We start from the raw sequence: 23,073 nt of genomic DNA on the forward strand, positions 1-23,073 counted from the left end.
TCTTAGATAAATTGTATCGGCTAATTCAGTTTCCTTCCGACCGCTCACTGTCGCGTTCGTAAAATAATGTGCGACAAGTGTTTGTGCTAATTTCGACGTATTACAAGGTAGTGTTTTTTTTTAAATTTTATTTTACGCTTTACTACCCGTAGAGGTAACGTTAAAGGCCGCGTAAATTGTAATTAATAATATAAAAAAAATTTTTTGAATAAGAAATATTAAATAGTTTTTCTATATTTGACGGTTTCAAAATATTTTGTGTTGTGAGGGTATTTATCGCGCGCTATCCTTTAGGTTTTTTTATCAATTTCAAAATGTGTTTTTTACATAGTCCGCTATGTTAGTCTTAAAACTGTATTAAAATTTAAAAAGGCTTACCGTTTTATAAAATTAAAACCTGATATATTGAGAACAGTTTCTTTTGCCCAATATAAGCGTAACCGGTTCGCGAAACTTTTGCAATCTCAAATTCGATATATCTAGTTTCTAAGTCAACCTTTGACTCGTGTAAGTATAAACTGAGCTTATTGTAAACAAAATAAAATTGGACGTGCAATATTTTTTATTGCATTTATATTATTGAATTTTCGTAACATTAATGTTTAAGATAATTATCATATATATATATATATATATATTAAATTAATCCCAATAATGGCCTAGTGGCTTGTCAACTGTTATCACTGAGATCGTAGGTTCGATTCCCGGCTGTGCACCAATGAGTTTTCTATCTATGTGCGTATTTCACATTAGCTCGAACGCTGAAGGAAACCGTGAGGAAACCGGATTGCCTAAGACTCAAAACGTCAACGGCGTGTGTCAGGCACAGGAGGCTGATCACCGACTTGCTTATTATTTATTTAATTATAAGTAATCTAACAGCTTATACGTATACATATTAAAATACAAAACACTAAGACAGATACAGAAAGCCAAAACAGATAACATAGATAAACAATTTATGTATATAAAACAGAAAACAAGCAAGTGCATTAAAAGATAAAGATACATATAAAAAAAACTAAGTAAACTGAAATTTCACAAAACAACAAATAATACTTAAAATTTAAAACTTCTACTTAAACAAAATCAGATTATATACTATTAGATTATCAAATGATCACTAAAGAGATACAGAAATCTGAGACCTAAACCTAAAAAGGTTTGTAGCGCCACTGATTTAATTATTTTATTATATAATTGCAAAATAAGTTAAAAAATATAGCTTGTAACATATACTGTAGATATAGCATATAATTGTGATCAAATTTAATGAATAAATAAATGAACCAGCTGCCGCAGTGGTGGTGTTATATATTATAGAACATTTTATTAAATATCTAATATTTTATTTCATTAAAACTTTCCTGGTACTTCAAGAATAGAACGTACCAATCCTTTAAACGCCGCAGTCGGCATCAGGTGAGCCTCCTTTAACAGCCCGGAAGGTCGGTGAACATCTTCCGCGTATTTATTAAAAACATTATAATGGTTACGTTATGTATAAGTAAAATTGAGGAAAGAGAGAAAAAAACGATTTTTTTGTGCGCTTACCGGTTTGATATAAAATTTGTCGGACATACTACAAAAACGGGTTATTACGTCTTACAGCGCCAAAAAATTAATGGTTAGCATGTACAACCTAAACCTAAATTATTGATCATTAAATTTAAAATGAATTACTTTTTATAAAATCAAAATACTTTAGAAGCCAAAAAGGTTAGGTTAGGTTAGGCTGTCCACACTTGCTACTCCAGTGAGCATCCTCACAAATCAACAATGGGCGTGAAGAGGCAAACACAACCGTCGCATCGCATGTCGGGAAGCGGATAAGGCTCTGCTGTTACCGCATCCCGCATAAGGCGATTGTGGTACCTTGGGGTTTTTGTGGGTATGCACAATGGCGAGCCCCAAAACCCTTCTGCACCAAGCAGTCGCGCCATCGGAAGGGTATTTGCAATGCATTTCCACATGTAAAAAAAAAATTGGCTACTCAAAAACGTAATGTTGCCCGGAAAATCTCTAGCCTTTAGATTTGTTAGCGTTTTTCTACATATTCCACTTACCCCGGGCAACAAAGTTCATAAGAAGTATTACTGTTTTTATGTTTTCTCATTTTTTATCTTCTTGGGTGATTTACAATAACATTTTTGTCTGATTTTTTTAAAAACTTTGTAGGTACTATAAAAAACACAAGGATCTCTTTATTATACGGAAATTTTGTGCACAATGTTAGTAATACTCGTTTACCTAATTTTACTTTATTGAAACAACAACTATAAAGATAGTTTTAGTTTAGATTGTAATTCAACCAAACAGTCATAAAAGTTAATACGACAGTTTAAAACAATCAGAGAGTAATAATATATTTGTTTCACCAAGGACATATATCCGCAAAAAGAGTGGTAGTAATTTATTACGTTCTAAACATTCGGCAAAATTACCACCGTAATGTGCGGTTACTGTGTCTAATTAGACGAAAAAGTGTAATGTACATTTCGTTTTTTTATGTACATTACACTTATATATTTAAAACGAAATGTACATTACCCTTTTTTATCTAAAGTGTAATGCGAAATGTACATTTCGTTTTTTTAAATTTTTTAAACTAAATAAATAATATTATATCGTCGAAAAAAAAGGTTTGATATATAAATATTTGTATATGTAATGTCCTTAGTATCCTTGTAATAATAGCATTACCTTCGTTTTTTTGCTGAAAGAAAAACAGGATTTTGCTTTTTGCGACGTTGTTACCCGGGGCAAGAAATTTTTATCGTTGTCTTATCTGCGAAGGAATATAATACATTTTTGACTAAATATAATCGACTTTTTGTTTGCCTCATAAATAAACGTCAAAACATGAATACTAATGAATCTACTTAATATTCAATTTTTATTGTTATATACAAAAATAATGCATTCTTTATTATTAAAATGTGGTATTAAAAACTAACTGAAATAACCGTGTAATAAATTTGATCTGTTAACTTATTATGTTTTTATACCAATGGCACTACAACATTTTAGTTCTAGGCCTCAGATTTATGAATATGTACCTTGATCATTTCTAATAGGCAAGTAGGTGTTCAACCTTCTATGCCTGACATCGTCGACATTTTGGGTCTTTGGCATGAGGCTTTCCTCACCGTCATTTTCCTTCACCATACGAGCGTGTGTTATGTGCACAGGGATAGAAAGTCCATTGGTGCACAGCGAACCCAAGCTAAGACCTGATTCAGGCCGCGATGTGACTCGCACGTTGAAGCCACTAGGCCAATACTGGCGTTTTTATTATTACAGGGATTTTTAAATTGTAATCGGCAGCTCAGCTACTAAAACTTCTGCCAGGTCTGTTTTGGGCGGCATTTTCTCCGCTAGACATTTGATAAAATAATAATACAATATTAATAGGAAATTTAAATAAGTGGTTATGTAGTTGATGGTTTACCTCAAGCGATGTATTCTAGGCAAAGTTAGTAAAGAAAATATTACTTTGCCAATTCCCATAGCCATGGCATCATGCTCTTCATAACATGTTAATACAATTAATTATGACAATAAAAAACCAACGTAAATATTTATATTCAACACACAAATATACAGTATTGGCAATATTCTTATTCAACATAGTAATAATAATAAGTTGATAAATAGAAAATTTAAACAGTTTGGTCACTTTGGCAGTACCTTTAACACTGGCAGCATTTTCTCACTGTATTCCTATAGTAATTCATTGAAGGAGAAAAGCAACCAGCTCTGAGATCAACGGTTCAAATTTTAGTATGTGCCTGTATACTTGAAACCCATGGCCCAAGATTCCCTACTCCAAAACCAAATCAAAGTTGGAGAAAGGACTATATGAAAAATGATATTATTGATATTATCACGATGAATACATAAAATAAGTTAATAAGTTTTATATAAAATTGATTATAAAGTTTTATCGTGACGAATAAAACGTTTAATAGGAAATTGAAAATATAATTGCGTAGTTGAAGTGATAAAATAAATAAATGTTTGCTTGCTAAATTCTATAAGGTTGAGGTCAAATTTTGACCTTATATTATTTAGTGAATTTTACAACGCCGTGTCAAAGTCAAAGAACCAAGACTTTACCTACCTACCTTAAATCATACATCTTTACACTACTACTAAGAGGAAACTCATAATGACGAAAATTATTATTTTTGACGTTAAATACTGATACGGCAAGATCTGTTGAAGGGAGGGGGCAGGGGTTGTTGGTTTGTTAAGCTTTAATTTTAAAACATAAAATATATATTTATATTTATATTTAAAATTAACGTGACGTCATTAATTAAACCTTTTTGTTTTGTATCCCCCCCTATTCAAATATATATAATATAAATAACGTTTAATAAAAAGAAATTTATTTCTATGTAATTATTCTAATTTGGAATAACCTTTAATACACTTTTGAATAGGCCCCTTAAGAATCAAATTGTCCCCCTGTGTTTCTTGGGCCCCACGTTGGGAAACACTGGTCTAAGGTATGCCGGTTTCCTGACGTTGTTTTCCATGACCGTACGAGCGAGTGTTAAATGCGCAGAAAAGTCTTGTACAGCCGGGGATCGAGCCTACGACCCCAGGGAAAGTCGCAAGTTGAAACCACTAGGCCAACAGTGTTATCTGTTATACACGACAAACAGATGTTTTGTAAGCAGTTGTTTTTAAAGTATTAAATTTTTTTTAAGTAATTCAGTATTTTCTAATTTACGGACGGAAAAATTCAGTATAATTTAAAGTTTCAAGGTCATTCGGACTCTTTGTTAGAATCTGGCCTGTAAGTAAAGCTTTTGCGCTTCTTAGTTGGTCTAGGACGGGAATGTTAGTAGGTATATGAAAAAAATTAGCGTTGGGGCTAAAACGGACAATCTCCGAGCTAGGACTTAAAAGGCCAGCGCAGCTCACAAATAATATCGACTGATTACACCTGTTTAAACTTTAAATATATTGTTAAGGAGTAATGTGTTATCACAATTGGCTATGAATTATGTTTTCTGTATTGAAATATTTCCAAATACGAGAATTATCATTTATAATAATAATAAACTAAATTATATTTTTTTCTTACAAACACATAATTAGTAATGTATACTTAGTCGAAATAAATTTATGTATTGTATATTATAATACAAAAGAATGTTACTGAAAACTTTAAGCGTGTTATTTGATAGAATTTGAATAAACAAGTCTCTAATCAATCGAAACGTCGATATGTAAATTGTACATTGTTTATAAACAGTTACTTTTTAACTTTCTTTTATTTTGCGATTATTACAAGTTATTCTTATCTGAAGTACTTTTTGACATGTAACGATATAATTATATGTCGGATAGATATCGTAATTCCATCGTATAGATATCGTTATTAGCGGGCCTAGTGGACGTCATGTAGGTAAAGTACACAAAAAGCACAAAGTAAAGAGCACAAAAGACAGGAATAATCGTACAGTATTTCATTATATCGAGCAGCATTTTTAATCACAATTTAGTAGACGCAACTCGGTTCAAACTCAGCCCAGAAGCGATTTTTAGGTATCACTGGGAGGGACAGAACGTTTAGAAGCATTCAATGTATATTTCTTTTTTGACGTTCATAAGTGTACATTGTGTTACCGACATGAATAAATTATTTTTGATATTTTGATTTTTACACAAACATATGTAGTGATACGAAGTAGGCGAGTTCATCATTATAAAAAAGACTCAAAGATATTCCATACGTTTAGCAGGGGGGTTAGGGGGTAATAATTATGTACTCATCATCTCATAGTTGTTATAATAGTATTACTTATTATAACATAACAGCTATGAGATTTTAAATAAGCAATGTTGTGTTGATGAGGAAATAATTCTCCAAGTCTCACGACGGAAGTTAACAAGTTTATTTTAAGATCGTTATCATATCTTATCAAATGATATCACTGTTTTTATAGTGAGTACGTAAATACATTTAAGATTGAGCAGTTTATTATTCAACACAATTAATATTATTGATACGATTTTTTCGTGAAAAATATCGTTAGAAGATAGTCGGGTCCAAAATTCGTGCTACCCTTAAGGCTAACTTTGAAATCTCTGTGAGCTCCGTCAGAAAATTATTGACATACTGACATTCTGAAGTCATAGTTTTACACCCTGGAATACCAGACTGAGATGCAGAAAGAATAAGACGATCGAAGTCGATTTGCTGTCTATATTAGACGATCGCATACGAAAAATGGTTCTAGTCAAAAAAAACCTTTTATTATTAATTAGTAACCTCTGATGCTAGATGAAAATGTAGTAAAGAACTAATCAAATATGAATATATTCTGTAACAATTAAAACAATAATGTTTGAAAATATTTTTTTATATATCTTACCTGATGTTAAGTGATATCACTAGAATCATATTTCGTTTTATAATATAAAATGTATGAAGCACGTAGGAATTAAAATAGAGAGCAGTGTTTGACTAGTGGTTTCAGCGTGCGATTTTTATCTCTGTGGTCGTGGGTTCCTCGACTGTCCACTAATAGACTTTCTAGATGCGAAATGAACAGTCACTCATTTCACCTCACAGAAAACATTGTGAGGAAGAGGACGCTTTCTTAGACATGCTTAATATGGCGGCGTCATGTTAGGCATAGCAGGCTGATATCCTTGACACATAGAAAAATAATCAATGAGACTCTTTAAATGATGATTAAGTTTCCTATAATAATAATATGTGGAGCTGACGTATCTTGGCCTCAAATTTAATCCATTTTGTGTAAACAAGTGTACAGTATACAATTCAACAGGCCTTCTGTGCTGACGTCACGTATAGACAATAGAGGCAAACGTCATAGTCAAATCGTTTATTTTAATTAGGCCTATTAAAAGGCACTTTTGTATGTCAAAATTACAAGTTACAAATATTCAAAAGAAATGGTTTCATATGGAGAATGGCCAACCAAACTTAGTCTTTTAAAATAGAACATACGTGATAATTATAATTCTCAATTCTCTTCTTGAAACTTCTGTTTAATTTGTATTCGTGTGCTGAAGAAAGTATGGGGTTTAGCTGTATTATTCTATGATTACTAAGTGTGAACCTCGAAACTTGGTGACTCAGAAGGCCAACGAATTTTCCTCAAATTCGCGCCACGTCATGAATAATTATTTTTATAGAAGGGCTGTGCGAGGTGATTTATGTAAAATTTACTCGTATTTTGTATTCTTCAATATTAGGATTCGCTTAGGATTTCATTTTCACGATACTTAGAATATTCTTCGTTGTTTTAAGAACAGTATCTAATAATGGCTCCCTTTCATTAACGTAACGTATAACGTTTCGTTCCCACCCAGTGACTCATTAAACCTAAAAGTGGTGCCCAATCGGGGTTCGAACCTATGACCTCTCTGAAGCCACTAGGGCAATACATCTCTGATCAAGTTTAATTGATACGTTTCCATTACTGTATTTTACTTTCTGTATTTTTACAGTGTTGTACGTGTAGTTGTACACTACACAATGGCTACATAAAGCTTATTATTTATTGTCCAGGCAAGTACTATATGAAATAATAGTACGTAAATGATTTTGATTTGTTGAATATAAGTTATAAAAATAGATTTCGTTAAAGGTAAACCTAGAATCACATATCTATTAGGATTGATTACCCTGCAAAGTATACGCAAATAAGTATTTTTTTTGTATATAATTAACTACATAACTAGCCATATGAATTCAAAATAATCTATAAAGAGTAGACTAATATTATAAAGAGGAAAGGTTTGATTTTTTGTTTGTTTGTTTGTATGAATTGAATAGGCTCCGAAACTACTTGGCAGATTTGAAAAATTCTTTCACTGTTGGAAAGCTACATCATTACTGAGTGACATAGGCTATATTTCATTTTCAAAAAAATAGGCATCCTTACTAAAATTACGATAACATTAACATTTGTTTATTATTTGATACAATTCTAACAGATGGCGCTGAGTTAAAGGTAGTAGTTTGGCAAGACGACGTTTGCCAGGTCAGCTAGTAAAAAATAAAACAGTTTACAAAAGTCAAAAGAGATTACATTGTTAATAAAACAAAATAGTCACAGACTGAAATTTTTTTATGACATTTAATAGTTTAAATAACGTATCAGTTCATTGCTGGCGGTAATAGCGGGAGGGCTGGATATCCATTACAGGACTTTGCAATGGAGAGCATACTGCATATACGTCATCTCCACAGCCAAGCGTTCTTACGGCAGTTTTTGCCGCGCACCACCACTATGTGGATCGATCTGCCCACTGTATTTCCGAACCCATTTGAGTTAGGGCCCTTCAAGAAAAGAGCATACCAATTCTTAAAAGGCGGGTAACACACACGCGAGTCCTCTATCATTGAGAGCCTTTGAGCATTTGTGCGGGGAGGGGGTTTAATTTAATAACATGATTATGTGTTAGAATAAATAAATAACTATTATTAGAGATTTATTATTATATAAAATATTATTAGAGATACAGAAACAAGTATTTATGATTATTTTCGTATATATATTTGAATTATTTGATGATGTAATGATAAAATAATAAGAGAATTGACTATAATGACATGACTACTCATAATGTATGTAAAATTATATGTGATAGATTTACACGCCATTAATTATGAAAGAATATGCGAACTTTAGAATGCACCACCATAACATTTTTGCACCATATTCTTGCAACAACGACCGTCAAAATCCAGTACATCTTCAACGGAAAGTTTGTAATTCTTACCCTGACTTAAGCCTGGCCATAATTAAAATTTTAGAATAATCTCGAATCTTTGTTTTATTATTTATAAGTTTTCCTTTGCTTTATGTAACTGCGATTAAATAAACAATTTTCCCACATTTTTTCTAAATCTTTACGTAATACAAAAATGGCCTTTATCGTCATAAGAAATTAATAAAACAATAGTTTTGAGGTAAAAACAACGATTGATTTGTCGTCGACTCACGAATTTGAGTGTAATCTCTGGATTATGTTCCACCAATGTCCAAAAACATTCTTATGACTGATATTACTTTACTGGAGTATACAGTTTTTTTTATAATTTAAATCACTGCTCCTCATCCTTTTGTCCCATGTTTCCTTAGCTTTCTTAAAATTCTTATGTAACGTAAATAATTTTTAATATAGAAAACAATAACTAGCAAATTATTTTTTATTTACAGAAACAGTAAGTATATTTTGACAACATAATGAAAAACTGAAATTTAAATTCCAAGTAATTTTCATAAATTTTTGATTAGCCCCCATAACAATGAAATTGGCCTCCTATGGGCCCACGTCGCCACGTTAGGAACTGGTAGGAGGTAGGTGGTAGGAACTTATCAGTAAGTTTATTTCCAAAACTTAATTATGAACAATAAAGTTTAATTTGTGAGGATCCAAAAAAATAGCTTTTAACAATAGGTAAAATACAATGTCACGTTTAGGAACCATCATATAGCAATCATTTCGTTTGACCACCGCTAGAGAAAGGCCTCCTCCATCTGGTTCAGGCCATCAGTTCTTGGCCAGGCGTGGCCAGGTGACTCCGGCGTCGACGGTGATATCGTCTGCACAGAGCTACCATCACCAGTGCAGCACTCTGCATGAAGCGAGTCCATCTAATGTCGTACGTTCAGGCTGTGCCATCACGTGTCACACCATTTTAGCTGCGTCTATAATTAAGGTTTAATTTGTTTTTTTTATTTTATTTAAACTTAGTCACCATAATATACATAATTATACATATAAAACAATAAAAATAAGCAGGCTACATAACTTAGTAGGCAATGGGCGGCCTTAGCGCTAACAAGCGATTTCCTCCAGACATCCCTAATATGGAACAATAAAAAAAGAAGCACCTACAAAGGTTACGTACAAGAAATACAATTATTTAATAAAAAGAAACTCCAAACGTGAAAAAACTATAACTAAAACTAAATAAAATAAAATCTAAAGAAAAACTAAAAATATGTATAAATAGAAATGTAAAATCTTGTCCAAAGGTTAATTGAGTCACAATTAAGATATACATGTAGTACCTAATTACGGGGCAGAAGAAAACTTAACAAAAACATGATTTTTAAATAAATTTAAAGATTGAGCTCGTCTGATAACAATTGGTAAGGAATTCCATAGCAGGATACTTTGCACAGTGAAGGATTAGTGATAGATTTCAGTTGTATGAGTAGGATGTTTTGTTTCGTATTCATAACACTTAAATGATTCTAATCCTTAGGATTAATTTGCTCCAGTTCAAACAATTTGTATCAAAAACTTGTCGATTGAAAAACTGGCGGAAAGTTTCTTGCCAGTTCTTCTTGCCCGCTCTACGCCCTTGACTTGCGAACTGGTAGTAAATGTAAATTTACAATTTTTTTTTTGACGTTCATAAGTGTACTTGTTTACCTAAGTATATAAATATATTTTGATTTGATTTTAATATTGCTGAATATTAAATCGTGTTACTCAGATTCAAGCCTGACATGTTCTTTATTCTATCAGCTGTGATAAATGATCAATGAAAGACCTTAAACAATATTAATACTATGAGCACGTTCTAATATCGATTCGTCACAAAACCATAACTCCTCTCAAGGTATGAAATGAAATTTATCCTCATGCTTTAAGCACCTATTGTTTTGTAATCCGCCACTTTGTTATAGAGGTTTTACTGGCTTTATCTATTACATATATACAATTCTCGTGTCGCGGTGTTTGTAGTTTAACTCCTATTTTTCATCCCCATAAATGTTAAGGGTAGTCCGTCCTCCCCTACATTTTTTTTTTTAATTTTTAGATATTTTTTTTATGATACAGAATTAAAAAATACACAGTTTCAAGTTTTTTGTTAATTAAAGGACATGAACTCATAGTACATGAACTCATAGTACATCATATAGAGAAAAATTCACAGAACAACCTAAAAAGTTTTCATTCCGGAAAACCGAACAGTCTCTGGGTATAGAATAATGTTCCGTATTGGTATGGACTAAAAAGGTAGGCATTAAGGAGAAACGAAGCTCGCGGGGGCAGCTTCTTATAATAATAACCCCCATACTAGGGTTTGTAAATTGTAATAGCGTTAAAACCCTACATTTTTTGAAGTTATAATATATGTTCGATTAGCTACCTTTATAATGTTTCTACATAAGTACTAACTCAACTCATAGAACAACAATAGCAAAACATTAATATTTTTTTACAATTGTAGATGATAAAAAATACCTATAACTATAAGTAACTCGTTAATATTATCGCAAATTAAATGTTAAAGTAATAAAAAATTTAAAACAAGGCATTCAAGTTTGAATGATTAATTAGTTGTTTGAAGCCATCTAAACTTTTTGCAATGTTTTTGTACAGGTCAAGGTGTTCTTATACAGGTTTATATGTAATATATAACAAGTAGGATATACAAGGCAACCGTGGATCGTGATTGGATGGGTAGGCCTTGCCATACCTGGACGAAAATCAGGAGTGGGACAAGTCGAATTACCCATAACTAATGAGCATGAAATAACCAACATTATGACCATGTGTCATGAAAGTGGTAGAAGCGAATAGTGACTGTAGCAAGTTGAGATCCGTGATCTTTGCCTACTTTTTCGAGATTAAAAAAATTCTTACGGAAGTACTTAAATTTTTTTTTATTTGAACTTTTGTTAATATTGTGCTTAGACGACATTTTTGTATCGTTCAAAATAAGTTGTATTTCAGATTATTTACATAGAACCATGTTTATACACCTACCCATCACCAAAAATCTTTGGGGCTGGAGGGTGCGCCTTTTATTGTATAGAGAGGGGCAGAGGCCCTCGCTTGATGTTAAGTGACACTGTCGCCCATGGACTCTCAATGCTAGAGGGCTCGCGAGTGCGTTGCTTGTCGGTATCTAAGTCGAATCGGTTTGGATATATTTTGATGAGAAGCTGGTTCCACACAGTGGTGAAAACAAAACTGCATTAAAAAACGCTCAGTGGTCGAACGACGAACATCGAGGTATTCGTATTCTGCCTCGACGTCCAGCGATGAAAATCAGTTGTAGGTTTTAAACCTTTTAATCAAGAGGTCACGTTTGACAAGTGTTTACCTGTAAAGTGTCTGCAATTGCGGTGTAAAGCCCGGACTTTATACAGATATTTTTAGCATTTTAACTTATTATGAGTACTTATCTCCGAAGCATATTTGGTCTTTTTGTGACGTATAAAATTTATTTATTGGCAAAATGCTCAATTAAGCTTCAAACGCAATTGTTTACAGTGTCCTTCATTGTTGTACGATGTATTGTACCTAACAATTCGAAATGATAAGCTCTGTGATATGTTAAATTCATGTCGATGCAATCGTATTAGCTCTGGGCGTTAGAATATCTATTCTACATTGTAGAATATGCTCTGAACGACAGAGTTATTTACTCCATGGCGAATTATGTGCGATTGTTATACAAATGAGCAAAGAATTTGATAGGAGCATTGAAAAGCCGATTAGTTCCAGTTATTATAAGATGTGGTCACCGTTTTTCAAATATTTTGTTGTTCATTTAAAACAATTTACCTATTTTATAGAACACTGAATAATATCGAATTTGTTGCTTAAACGTTAAACATGAATTCAAACGGAATTATTTTAAATATAAACTCAAATATAAAGATAAAAACTCTTAATTGGTTTTTTGGTTAGATAATGAGCACTTTTATAACGATAAAAATCGTCTGAATCGAGTTATTTTTGATACATATTTCCTCCTAATCCTGTTTGACATTTAAAAAGCTGCTCGAACACTTATTAAGAACAAAAAGGTTTTGGTTCGACGGATAAACCTCTAATTTTAAAAAGTTCTTTTGACTTTTTTGGAACATAAGTTATTACCAACGAATAAAATTATTTTTGTAATTTTTCAGATGTTGATAACTACATTGCTCCTGGCAGCCACCTTAGCTACAGCCGAAGATCTACCTCCATCCTGTAATAAACCTGTTTACTGCAACAGCAAGCTTCTTCATCATGTCCAAATGAGTCGGATTTTTCCCGATTCCAAAACTTTCGTTGACCGCCACCTTCTTAATGATGAAGAGACCACTCTTTCCGCTTTCCAAGACCTTCTCGATCAGACTAATGAAAATCCCACTGAGAAGCAAATAAGGGAGTTTGTCGATAAGTACTTTGACGAGAGTAGCGAACTGGAACCATGGACCCCTCCAGACTTTAACTCGAACCCACAATTTTTGTCCTCCATCCGTGATGGAGAATTGCGTCAATTCGCAAAAGAAATTAACGACATTTGGCCAACTCTTGGAAGAAAAGTTAAGCAAAGCGTCATAGAAAATCCAGATCAATACAGTTTTATTCCCGTCACCCACGGATTTGTTATTCCCGGTGGACGGTTTACGGAGCTATACTACTGGGACACTTACTGGATCATCGAAGGACTCCTCGTCAGCGGAATGACGGAAACCGTTAAAGGAGTCCTCGAGAATTTAATAGAATTAGTAAACAAACTCGGTCACATTCCTAACGGTAGTAGATGCTACTATGAACAAAGAAGCCAGCCCCCGCTTTTGACATCAATGGTCTCCCTGTATATTCAAGCGACTAACGATACTGAGTTCCTGAAAAAGAATATCGATTCTTTGGAAGCCGAACTTAACTACTGGATGGACACCCAAATCTACACATTTGATATTGGTGATAAAGCGTATACGTTACTTCGATACTATGCTGCAAGCGAAGGACCGCGACCAGAATCATACCAAGAGGACTACACAAGCGCGCAAATTTTCGACAACGACGAACGAAAAACTCAGTTTTATATTGATATAAAGAGCGCAGCAGAGAGTGGATGGGACTTCTCGACCCGTTGGTTCATCAAAAATGGAACTGACAAAGGCAACTTAACAGATATCCACGCTACAGATATTATTCCTGTGGATCTAAATTCTATATTTGCAAAAGCGCTTCAAAATATGGCACATTTCCAAGCCTTGATAAGAAACTATCGTAAAGTAGGCCATTGGTCACGTCTCGCTTATCAATGGTCTAATACCATTGAGAAAGTGTTATGGGACGAAGAGGACGGCTGCTGGCACGATTGGGACTTGGTAAATAAGAAATTTCGAAAGTATTTCTACCCTATCAACATTGCTCCTTTGTGGATGGGTATTACGGATAAGAAGTTTGTTATACAGAACGCACCACGTATCTTAAAGTACTTGAAAGAATCACACGGCCTGGATTATCCTGGCGGTATTCCCACATCATTGGTGAAGAGTGGGGAACAATGGGACTTCCCAAACGCTTGGCCGCCACTTGTAAGTCTGGCCGTGAATGCTATTGAAGCATTGGAATTGCCAGAGGCTAAAGACTTGGCGTTTCACGTGGCTCAATCCTGGATTAGGTCATGCTACAAGGGATTCTCAGACAACAAGCAGATGTTCGAGAAGTATGACGTGGAAGTCCCGGGAAGAATTGGTGGAGGCGGTGAATATACAGTACAAACTGGCTTCGGGTGGTCCAATGGTGTAGTTTTGGAGTTTTTGGCGAAGTATGGTCAGAGGATGTCTTTGTATGACATGAGAAAAGAGTCAAGTTATCTAGTAGCGCCTCGTGAAGTTGGCGTGGATGCTTCGAGTGAGGACTCTTCTAAGTCGGATAGTTTGTGATTGAGGAAGTAATTATGGTGGCATTTAAATAATTGCAAATATTTAACCTAGTACCAGCTTATTTACAAGTATATAAAAGTCCTACGTTTTTTTAGGAATCAATAGGCGTAGTTACCGTTTTAGTAATTTTGATTTTTTTGACATAGCAATACCGGATTAGGTAAAAATAGACGAACAAATCATTTTTATAATAGATATAAAAAGTAAATACAATTTTGACTTGAATATAACTTTACGTTCTTGTTTATAAATATATATTTTTTGTTAAATGATTTTAAAATATTGTGCCATTAATGTTCTAATTTATTTAAAAATAACTCTAATTATATGACATAACATTTATACTATTTTTAAGTGAATATCCTGTAGTTAAAATGTAATAATGAACCATTTTTTATATAAGTGAAAAAATTTAACTTATGACGAAGAAACATAAATATGTATTTTGATTTAGAAGTCCCTTTTTACCATATTAAAGAACTAGGAAAATAATATATTAGTGTTTTATAGTTACCTCTACAAACTTATTAAACGTATGACGAGAAATAAACGCCTTAGATATAAAAGGCCAGCAGTACTGATGAAAGTGTAATGTGTGAACATTTTTTCTTAGGTTGGTTAAAATCATTTACGATTTATTAGTAGTTTTCATTCTTTCCATAGATCTATTTTAACGTCCGTGTTTAACATGAATTTCTACTAATACAAAGCAAAAGGCTAATATTTTTTTGTTTGTATTAGTAACTTTTTTCGCGCTACTTTGCTAGAGTTCTGGTTAGAGCAGTGTCTCCTAAACTTTTATGTGCCATATCCACCTTAGGCTTTCTAAAATTCTTAAGTCCCCCCCCCCCATCTTCAACAGATATTTAATACTAAAAAGAAATGAAAGGTTTTAGAAAGAAAATAGGAAATTATTAACGAAACACAGTAGGTAAATTTTAAAACTGAAATTCAAATTTATAATAATTTCAATAAATAAAATCACTGGGTTAGAGGAATTATCCACTTATCCTCTAACCCAATTTGTAATTTTATTTTTTATTTTTAAGTCAATTAGATTTTTGTAGTATTTGATTGTATTTAGTATACGAGCGTAAAGAACACGGACCGTTAATTAAAGAACTTTGTGGCTTAATGTTGAGGTAATTTAAGATGATTAAAGGCTGTGTCTTTATTATGTGTTTTATTTTGTTCAAAATTAATTAATAATTAAAACGAAGTTCCTTATCGCGCGTTGCGAGAGGAGCTAGACGGAAAAAATGAACGAAAAGTTGTAACGACGAAGCTAGCGACATGTCTATGATGGAACGGAACTTTTTCGTAAAAAAATGTACATAGGTGTTAAAATCTTCAGATTTGTTGTCAAAATGAAAAAATAAATTAATACAAAATAATGTTATATAAAAAACAAGAAGAACTGATAAATGAGACTGCAACTATTTGGAACGATTAAGTATACTCAAAACAATCGTGACATGAAACAAAAGTAAAAATAGCCTATATTCGAGGTCTATAAAGTTTATATTAAGTTTATTTATTATTAGTACATGACCTTCGAAGACTCTTCCAAATTCTTTCCTTTGTCTCTCATCTTCTCTTTTTTACTCAGATTTCTAGTGGGTGTCCTTTATTCTTACTTGCCATGCCAAGTAAGGGTACTTTGACCCATCTGTCATCACAAGCGCGGGCAATGGGACCGGCTCATTTCCACAAACATTTTTACGTCAGTTATTCTGGTAATTTAATACGAAATTAAAATAAAATATGTTTATTATGAAACATAAGAGACAGGTATCGCTTATTCCATGTCATTAAAATTGAATCTGTATGCCTACTCATAGACGCAGAAGACAGAAGATAGGACGAGAGAAAAAGCCCGGCGTAAAAAACACTCGGTACTCTTATTTTAAAACAAATACCGCAAATTAATTAGAAGTAGCCTGTCCAGTATCAGGCTTTTTATCATTTACACTGTTTATTACTTTGTTTTTTCAATTGAAGAATTAACCGCTCCATAATCCTGTGACGTTCTTCAATCTTCTTTAATAGCGCCTTATAAAAAATCCACGTTTGGCACCCATTAAAATGTTGTTTGTGACGAATAAATGCAAAAGCTTCTGGAATGATTTCAAACATTCCTTCACTATTAAGTCTACTTTATTCCTGAGGAACATAAGCTTTTCTATGGTATTAAAATCTCCAACCGGAAGAGACAGATGGTAATACCTATGACAAGACTGACTTTCTTCAGAGCGTTAAATGTATGACTAAACATTGTCGCTTAACTAAATAGAAAAACGACATTTTCTTTTCTTAAGCAAATGCCTAAACAAATGAATTGTGTTGCTTTCCTTATGTGACTTTTTGAAAAAAATCTCTTCTTCCCAAAAAAAATTCAACGTTAATATATTAATAGCGAATATTATTAAACCTTTCTCTCGGCCTACACCCTCTGTCTGGTTTGCCGATAGCTCTATCGATACAAATTTAATGTGGAATGAGTGATACCTGTATCTTATATCCCATAATGATTAAAGAACGTTATATCTCATTACAAAAATGTATTTTATTTACATGTGAAACCTTATATGTATATAGCGAGATACACGTCGCCATTAGCCGTGCCAATTTTAGTCTACTATGTTCACTCCACATCTGTAATGCCTTTTAGAAGACAAGGCGAAAATATTGCGAATTTTAGAGGTTTTGGTGTGTTCTTTAAAAACATAAGCCGCTGGCACTTGTGTACGGTAGGTAGGACTTACAAAACGAATACAATATTTATTATATTATAATAAAAAGCCGACACAAACATATCTCCTAGACTTTAATTTTTTGGTAGGATTACTATCAAGCATATCATTATAATACCGATTAAATGAAATAGTTCCTAGTGGTCCGCTAGTATTCTTAAAGTGGTCGTGACTTTAAATTCCGGCTTTGCATCCATGAATTATTTCCTCTGTACATAAAAAAGTCTTATTTATTTAGTACAGTAATACACACATTGTCCTTGCTCTGTGGGTGCAAAAGAACCTTAAGAGGACATTGTAAAGAACAGGTGGTTGAAACCAAAAGCGTGATTTTCGTAAACAAATATAGAAACAACAAATATACGTGGCGAATAATTTATTCAAAATCAAAATTCGTTTATTCAGTTTAGATGCGTCTTAGGGCATGCTTATGAATGTCAAAAACGTTTACAAAATTTGCGAAAGAGAAAAATACGCCATCCGTTCGCAAATCTACCAGGACGCCTTGTTCTGAGAAGAACGGGCAAGAAACTCAGCAAGTTTCACCCTCCTTCTACATTACAATAATTCAAAGTAAATTTGTAAATGATTTTTACATATTAAAATGTTTATATAATAAAAATTTACAATCTTAGCGTATTGCGTCTATTCTCTTCATGTTATCAACGGCACAACTATGCCAAGGCCATTTTATTATAATTACACGATTTTGTATTATATTTTCTACGTTCAATATGCCAAGTATCTGATTCAATGGAAACGGTATCAGCTGATTTATAATGACTTATTGACGCATGCGTTCAACGTAATTGTTTATGCACGAGTTTATTGGCTTGTTAACTTCTCGTTTATGACAAGTTTATAATGTCATTCTTTATTGTGTCAGTGTATCAGACAGTTACGCAGAGGAGGCACGCGTTTTATCGTGACGCAAGTTTTCTCGGGACAGTGATCTAGTTTTCGTTGCCTTGCCTCGGTCGTCGGCAGTGAAAGTTAAATCAGCTGAGATGGGACATCGCCCCGGAACGCATTGAGGGACGCACGATGGCATTACAGAAGCTAGCGTCAGTCGCGGGCCGGACATATACACACACGGTCCGCTGCACTGGCTCTTACTGCACGCTCGCGCTAAGGTTATGTTTATCAGCGATTTCCGTACTCGCCCTGAGTAAGCCAGACTGATAATGTTACAGAATCTGCGTCGCTATGCGCCGCTTTACCCGGTTCTAGGAATTCTGGGCGCGTGTGCTCAGGCGTTGACAGTCGTTCCTTCATGCAATTCCTCAATTTATTGCACTGGTGAACTTCTACACAGAGTGCAACTTGCAAGGATATTTCCCGATTCGAAAACTTTCGTCGATCTTAAGCTCGTTCACACTGAGAATGAAACGCTTGCAGATTTTGCGAAGCTAATGCAAAAAACTGCCAACAATCCATCGCGGGATCAATTAGCCGGTTTCTTGGATCAACATTTCTTAGATGGAAATGAACTCGAACAGTGGCGGCCTCCTGACTTCAACCCGGATCCACCTATATTAAAACAGATTACTGATCCGAAGCTTCGGGAATTTGCAAAGAATGTTATAGGATTTTGGGACAAGCTGGGTAGAAAAGTGAACCCTGATGTCAACACGCATTCCAATCAATACAGTTTCCTTTATGTTCCTAATGGGTTTATTGTTCCCGGTGGTCGTTTTAAAGAGCTTTATTATTGGGATTCATTCTGGATTATACGCGGTCTCCTCATTTGCAATATGACACAGACTGCTAAGGGTATGATAGAAAATTTATTGTATTTAGTAGAAAAGTTCGGATATATACCGAACGGGAGCCGAGTTTATTATTTAGGAAGAAGTCAGCCTCCGATGTTAGCTGCAATGGTAGCTATTTATTACACATATACCGATGATTTAGCTTGGTTAGAAAAACACCTGCCAACTGTCGAAAAAGAACTACAGTATTGGTTAGAGAAAAAGAAAGTAACAGTAGAAGTAAAAGGCAAGCATTATGTACTGCTCCGCTATTTTGCCGATCGATCTGGTAAAGGTCCACGACCAGAATCATATTTTGAAGATTACACCACTGCCCAAACTTTAGAAGATGCTATTAAAAGAGAAGAATTTTATGCCGAAATGAAAAGTGCTGCAGAAAGCGGATGGGACTTCTCAACACGGTGGTTTGTGACTGCCGGTCAAGATGTCATCGGCAAGTTAACTGATGTGCACGCCTCTAGAATTCTCCCGGTAGATTTAAACGCCATTTTTGCTGGAGCACTCGAACTAGTAGGCGACTTCCGGAATAAACTAAAGGATAGAAGAGAAGCTAAAAAATGGTGGAGCCTAGCTAAATATTGGAGGAATGCGATAGAAAATGTTATGTGGGATGATGCGGATGGTGTCTGGTATGATTATGACGCTAAGGCGGAGGCACCTAGGCGACACTTTTATCCAAGTTGCACTGCTCCACTTTGGGCTGGTGCTGTAGAGGAATACGATGCACCGCGATACGCTGGCCGATTAGTAAGGTACTTGCTTGCGTCGGGGGCTTTGGATTTCCCCGGCGGCGTACCAGCGTCGATCTTACACTCGGGAGAGCAGTGGGATTATCCAAATGCCTGGCCACCTTTACAGAGCATTTTGATAGGTGGCCTCGAAGCCAGCGGCAACGAGGAAGCACAGAAACTAGCACAGGAACAGGCTGTTATATGGATGCGTTCTAACTACTTGGGCTACAGTACATGGCAAAAAATGTTCGAGAAGTATAGTGCCGTACAACCTGGTCACCAAGGCGGAGGGGGCGAGTATCAAGTTCAGGATGGCTTTGGATGGACAAATGGAGTTGTGCTAGAGTTACTTCAGAGATACGGCAGAGATATTACCTTGCATGATCGGCGAGGTACTACATTACCGTACGTACGCCAAGTATTATAGGTACGTAGTTTTATATGTGTATACGCTACCAGTTATTATGAATTGTTAATATTATATAGGTTGAGGCAGATTCTAATATAATAAATAAGATCAATGTGATATTTACTGTAACGTTGCACGCAGATATTTAAATTTTTTCTTAAATAATATATAATGTTTAAAAAAATTGTTTTATTCCTACATAAATTGATTATATATTTAGTTTATTTTCAAATGTTTAAAAAAATTGGTGACACAAATATATTGCGAGCCTAAGAAGGGTTCGAACATAGCTAATAAGTTAGGAAAGACTACCCAAAGGCTTTATTTCCACCGAATTACACTATACGGAATGAGCCGAAGAAGGAGGAAGGTGCTACCAACACGGCATTCACTAAAAAAGAACTGGACGACTAGACGAAATGATATTAAACTAAAAACTAATCATCAGTAGACTCCTCTGCCGCATCCCTAAACAATCTCACTTCAACCTATCTATTGCCAACCACATATCTATACGGATGTATCCACTTCCTCTATGGTCTATCTATATTGCGTATGTGATCCATTCGGTTAAGACTTTTTCTCGTCATTTGTATTTCAACGTATATATGACGACGTAAAGCCCAAATATCTTGCCAAAAACATTACAATTGCGTTACAAAGAGATCACAACTTTATTCATTTTTAAAAATAAACAGCAGTTTTGGGTCTAATGGCCTAAGGGGCAATCACCGTGCGTTTGGATTTGTACTAATTACTCTTTAAGTTGAAGCGTCGGTCGAGAGGAAATCTTATGGCTGACATCTTTATGTGTCAAAAGAAACGGAAGCTGAGGCAAGAGACAAATAGACAAAAAATATTATTATATATATTTAAAATATCAATAGGTCCTTTAAGAAAAGAGCGCACCAATTATTAAAAGGCCGGCAACGCTTGTGATCCCTCTGGCCAATGCCTCAAGGGCTAAATAGTGTCCATGAGCGTATATCACTGAACATCAGGTGAGCCTCACGCTCCGTTATCAGTTGTTCTATTTAAAAATCTCTAATACATGTATTGTGCTGGGTAAAATGGCTTTCCTTGGATGAGATGCTAGACAAGTGATATAAAACAATGTAACTTACCATTGCACTTAAACAATACATTTAGCAATGCACATCAAAATGTTAATACAATAATAAGTAGAGAGTGGACAGTTGCATCTCTGTAAATTATTTGAAAATTTTCTGAAAGTCCCATTAAAATATTTAATGTTAAATGTGACAAGACTAAAAGCAGGTTTAAAATAAATAATAATATATCGTTTTATTTTAATTATAAAGCAGGCAAAATTGCAATAAATATGCAAATATCATATCTCAATTTAATTGTTTTGTTAAAAAAGTTATAATGTTATATTAATCATGATCTCAAAATAATATTAAGATCAGTTAAGTTTTTTATAATTGTTGTCAAAACTTATGGTCCAAATACGCTCCTACATACTATAAAAGTTTAAAGTATTATTCATATCGTGTTTATATTTTTACATTTTTCTATACTTAAAAAAAATCCTTAAATGACATGTTAGATTTGTCTATGTGAGCATACGAACTTTTAGCTCACATGGAATAATGCTGTATCCTGTGTTTAGTAGATAACAATGCAAACTAACGATAATAAAAATAAAAACTTTATATGAATCACATACAATATTGCCTGGTTAAAGGAACCAATTCACCTCCAACAAACCTCTTCAACTTGTTCCAGAGAATTGGAAACACTCTGTGAACCTTCGTAACCTGTGGGACATTTATCTTTTGGAAATATGAGAACGCTTTGGTAGTAGGTATATACCCGTTTACTAGACATAATTAATATATAATTGCTCAATTATTACATAATGTATTTGCAGATGTTTGTTAACTTATATCTATTACCTACCTACTTACTTATACCTATTAATTCATATTAATATATATTAAAATAAAATAACCTTAAAGTGATTAATATATAGAAGAGATTGCCGCTCTAAAAACATGAATAAAATTTCCAAGACACTTTATCGTATTTTTTACTTATAAGCTCAAAATTACTTATGAAAACGCGTGGTTTCTAGGCATAACAGGAGACTAAAATCTAACTTGGAAACTACATTTTATGTTTGCTTTGAGCCGAACTCTCAAAGTGGCTTCAAAACACGGAGCAATTATTGCTTCTACTACTAACTACTTAGCTATGAGGAACTCAGTTCGGCGCTATGGTATCTTTTTATAGGAGAAGTTTTTTTTACTCAGAAAAAATGTATTAGTGCTATTATGATCGTTGGACCTCTTGTAAGCGGTAACTAATAGCGGTAGCTATTTTTATATGACCAATTTCTTTACAAGTAAATGGTTTATTGGTATTTATTTATTTAATAAAAATGTCTTAAATATTAGAACCTTGATACATTTAATGTTAAATAAATGTATCTTAAAATTCAGAAAATTTTCTAAAAATATTAACTGTCCTCTCTTGTATAAATAAATAATTATAATAATTTTATTTGCTCAAAGAGTGCATTTTATTAATAATAATAAAATATTACTTCGCCGATGTTTTATAAAATTTTTCCTTACCAACGAATCGATAGAATAGCTATTTATTAATTGCTAATTAATTGTTACTTGATATCAATTAAGGCAATTGACCCGCTTTTCTGTTTTTATTAACTTGCAAATTAAAACCCTTTAA

General features: G+C 33.8%; 2 protein-coding genes across 2 annotated transcripts; both read left to right on the forward strand.

The window, feature by feature from the left end:
- Positions 1–15,867, forward strand: LOC110994750 (trehalase). The gene is made up of 2 exons (XM_022261578.2): positions 1–107; positions 12,936–15,867. Exon 2 carries the CDS (start codon positions 12,936–12,938, stop codon positions 14,691–14,693), a length of 1,758 nt encoding a protein of 585 aa, XP_022117270.2. The 5' UTR covers positions 1–107; the 3' UTR covers positions 14,694–15,867.
- A 2,449-nt stretch (positions 15,868–18,316) lies between these two features.
- On the forward strand, positions 18,317–20,520 carry LOC123689902 (trehalase-like). The gene has a single exon (XM_045631845.1). It carries the CDS (start codon positions 18,631–18,633, stop codon positions 20,374–20,376), a length of 1,746 nt encoding a protein of 581 aa, XP_045487801.1. The 5' UTR covers positions 18,317–18,630; the 3' UTR covers positions 20,377–20,520.
- Positions 20,521–23,073: the final 2,553 nt, after the last annotated feature.

The sequence above is a fragment of the Pieris rapae genome, chromosome 17 (genome assembly GCF_905147795.1).
Source record: "Pieris rapae chromosome 17, ilPieRapa1.1, whole genome shotgun sequence".
NCBI classification, from domain to species: domain Eukaryota; kingdom Metazoa; phylum Arthropoda; class Insecta; order Lepidoptera; family Pieridae; genus Pieris; species Pieris rapae.

Bases quoted from the DNA above. Each gene is read 5' to 3' on its own strand.
- LOC110994750 (XM_022261578.2), top strand. From the start codon at position 12,936: ATGTTGATAACTACATTGCTCCTGGCAGCCACCTTAGCTACAGCCGAA.
- LOC123689902 (XM_045631845.1), top strand. From the start codon at position 18,631: ATGTTACAGAATCTGCGTCGCTATGCGCCGCTTTACCCGGTTCTAGGA.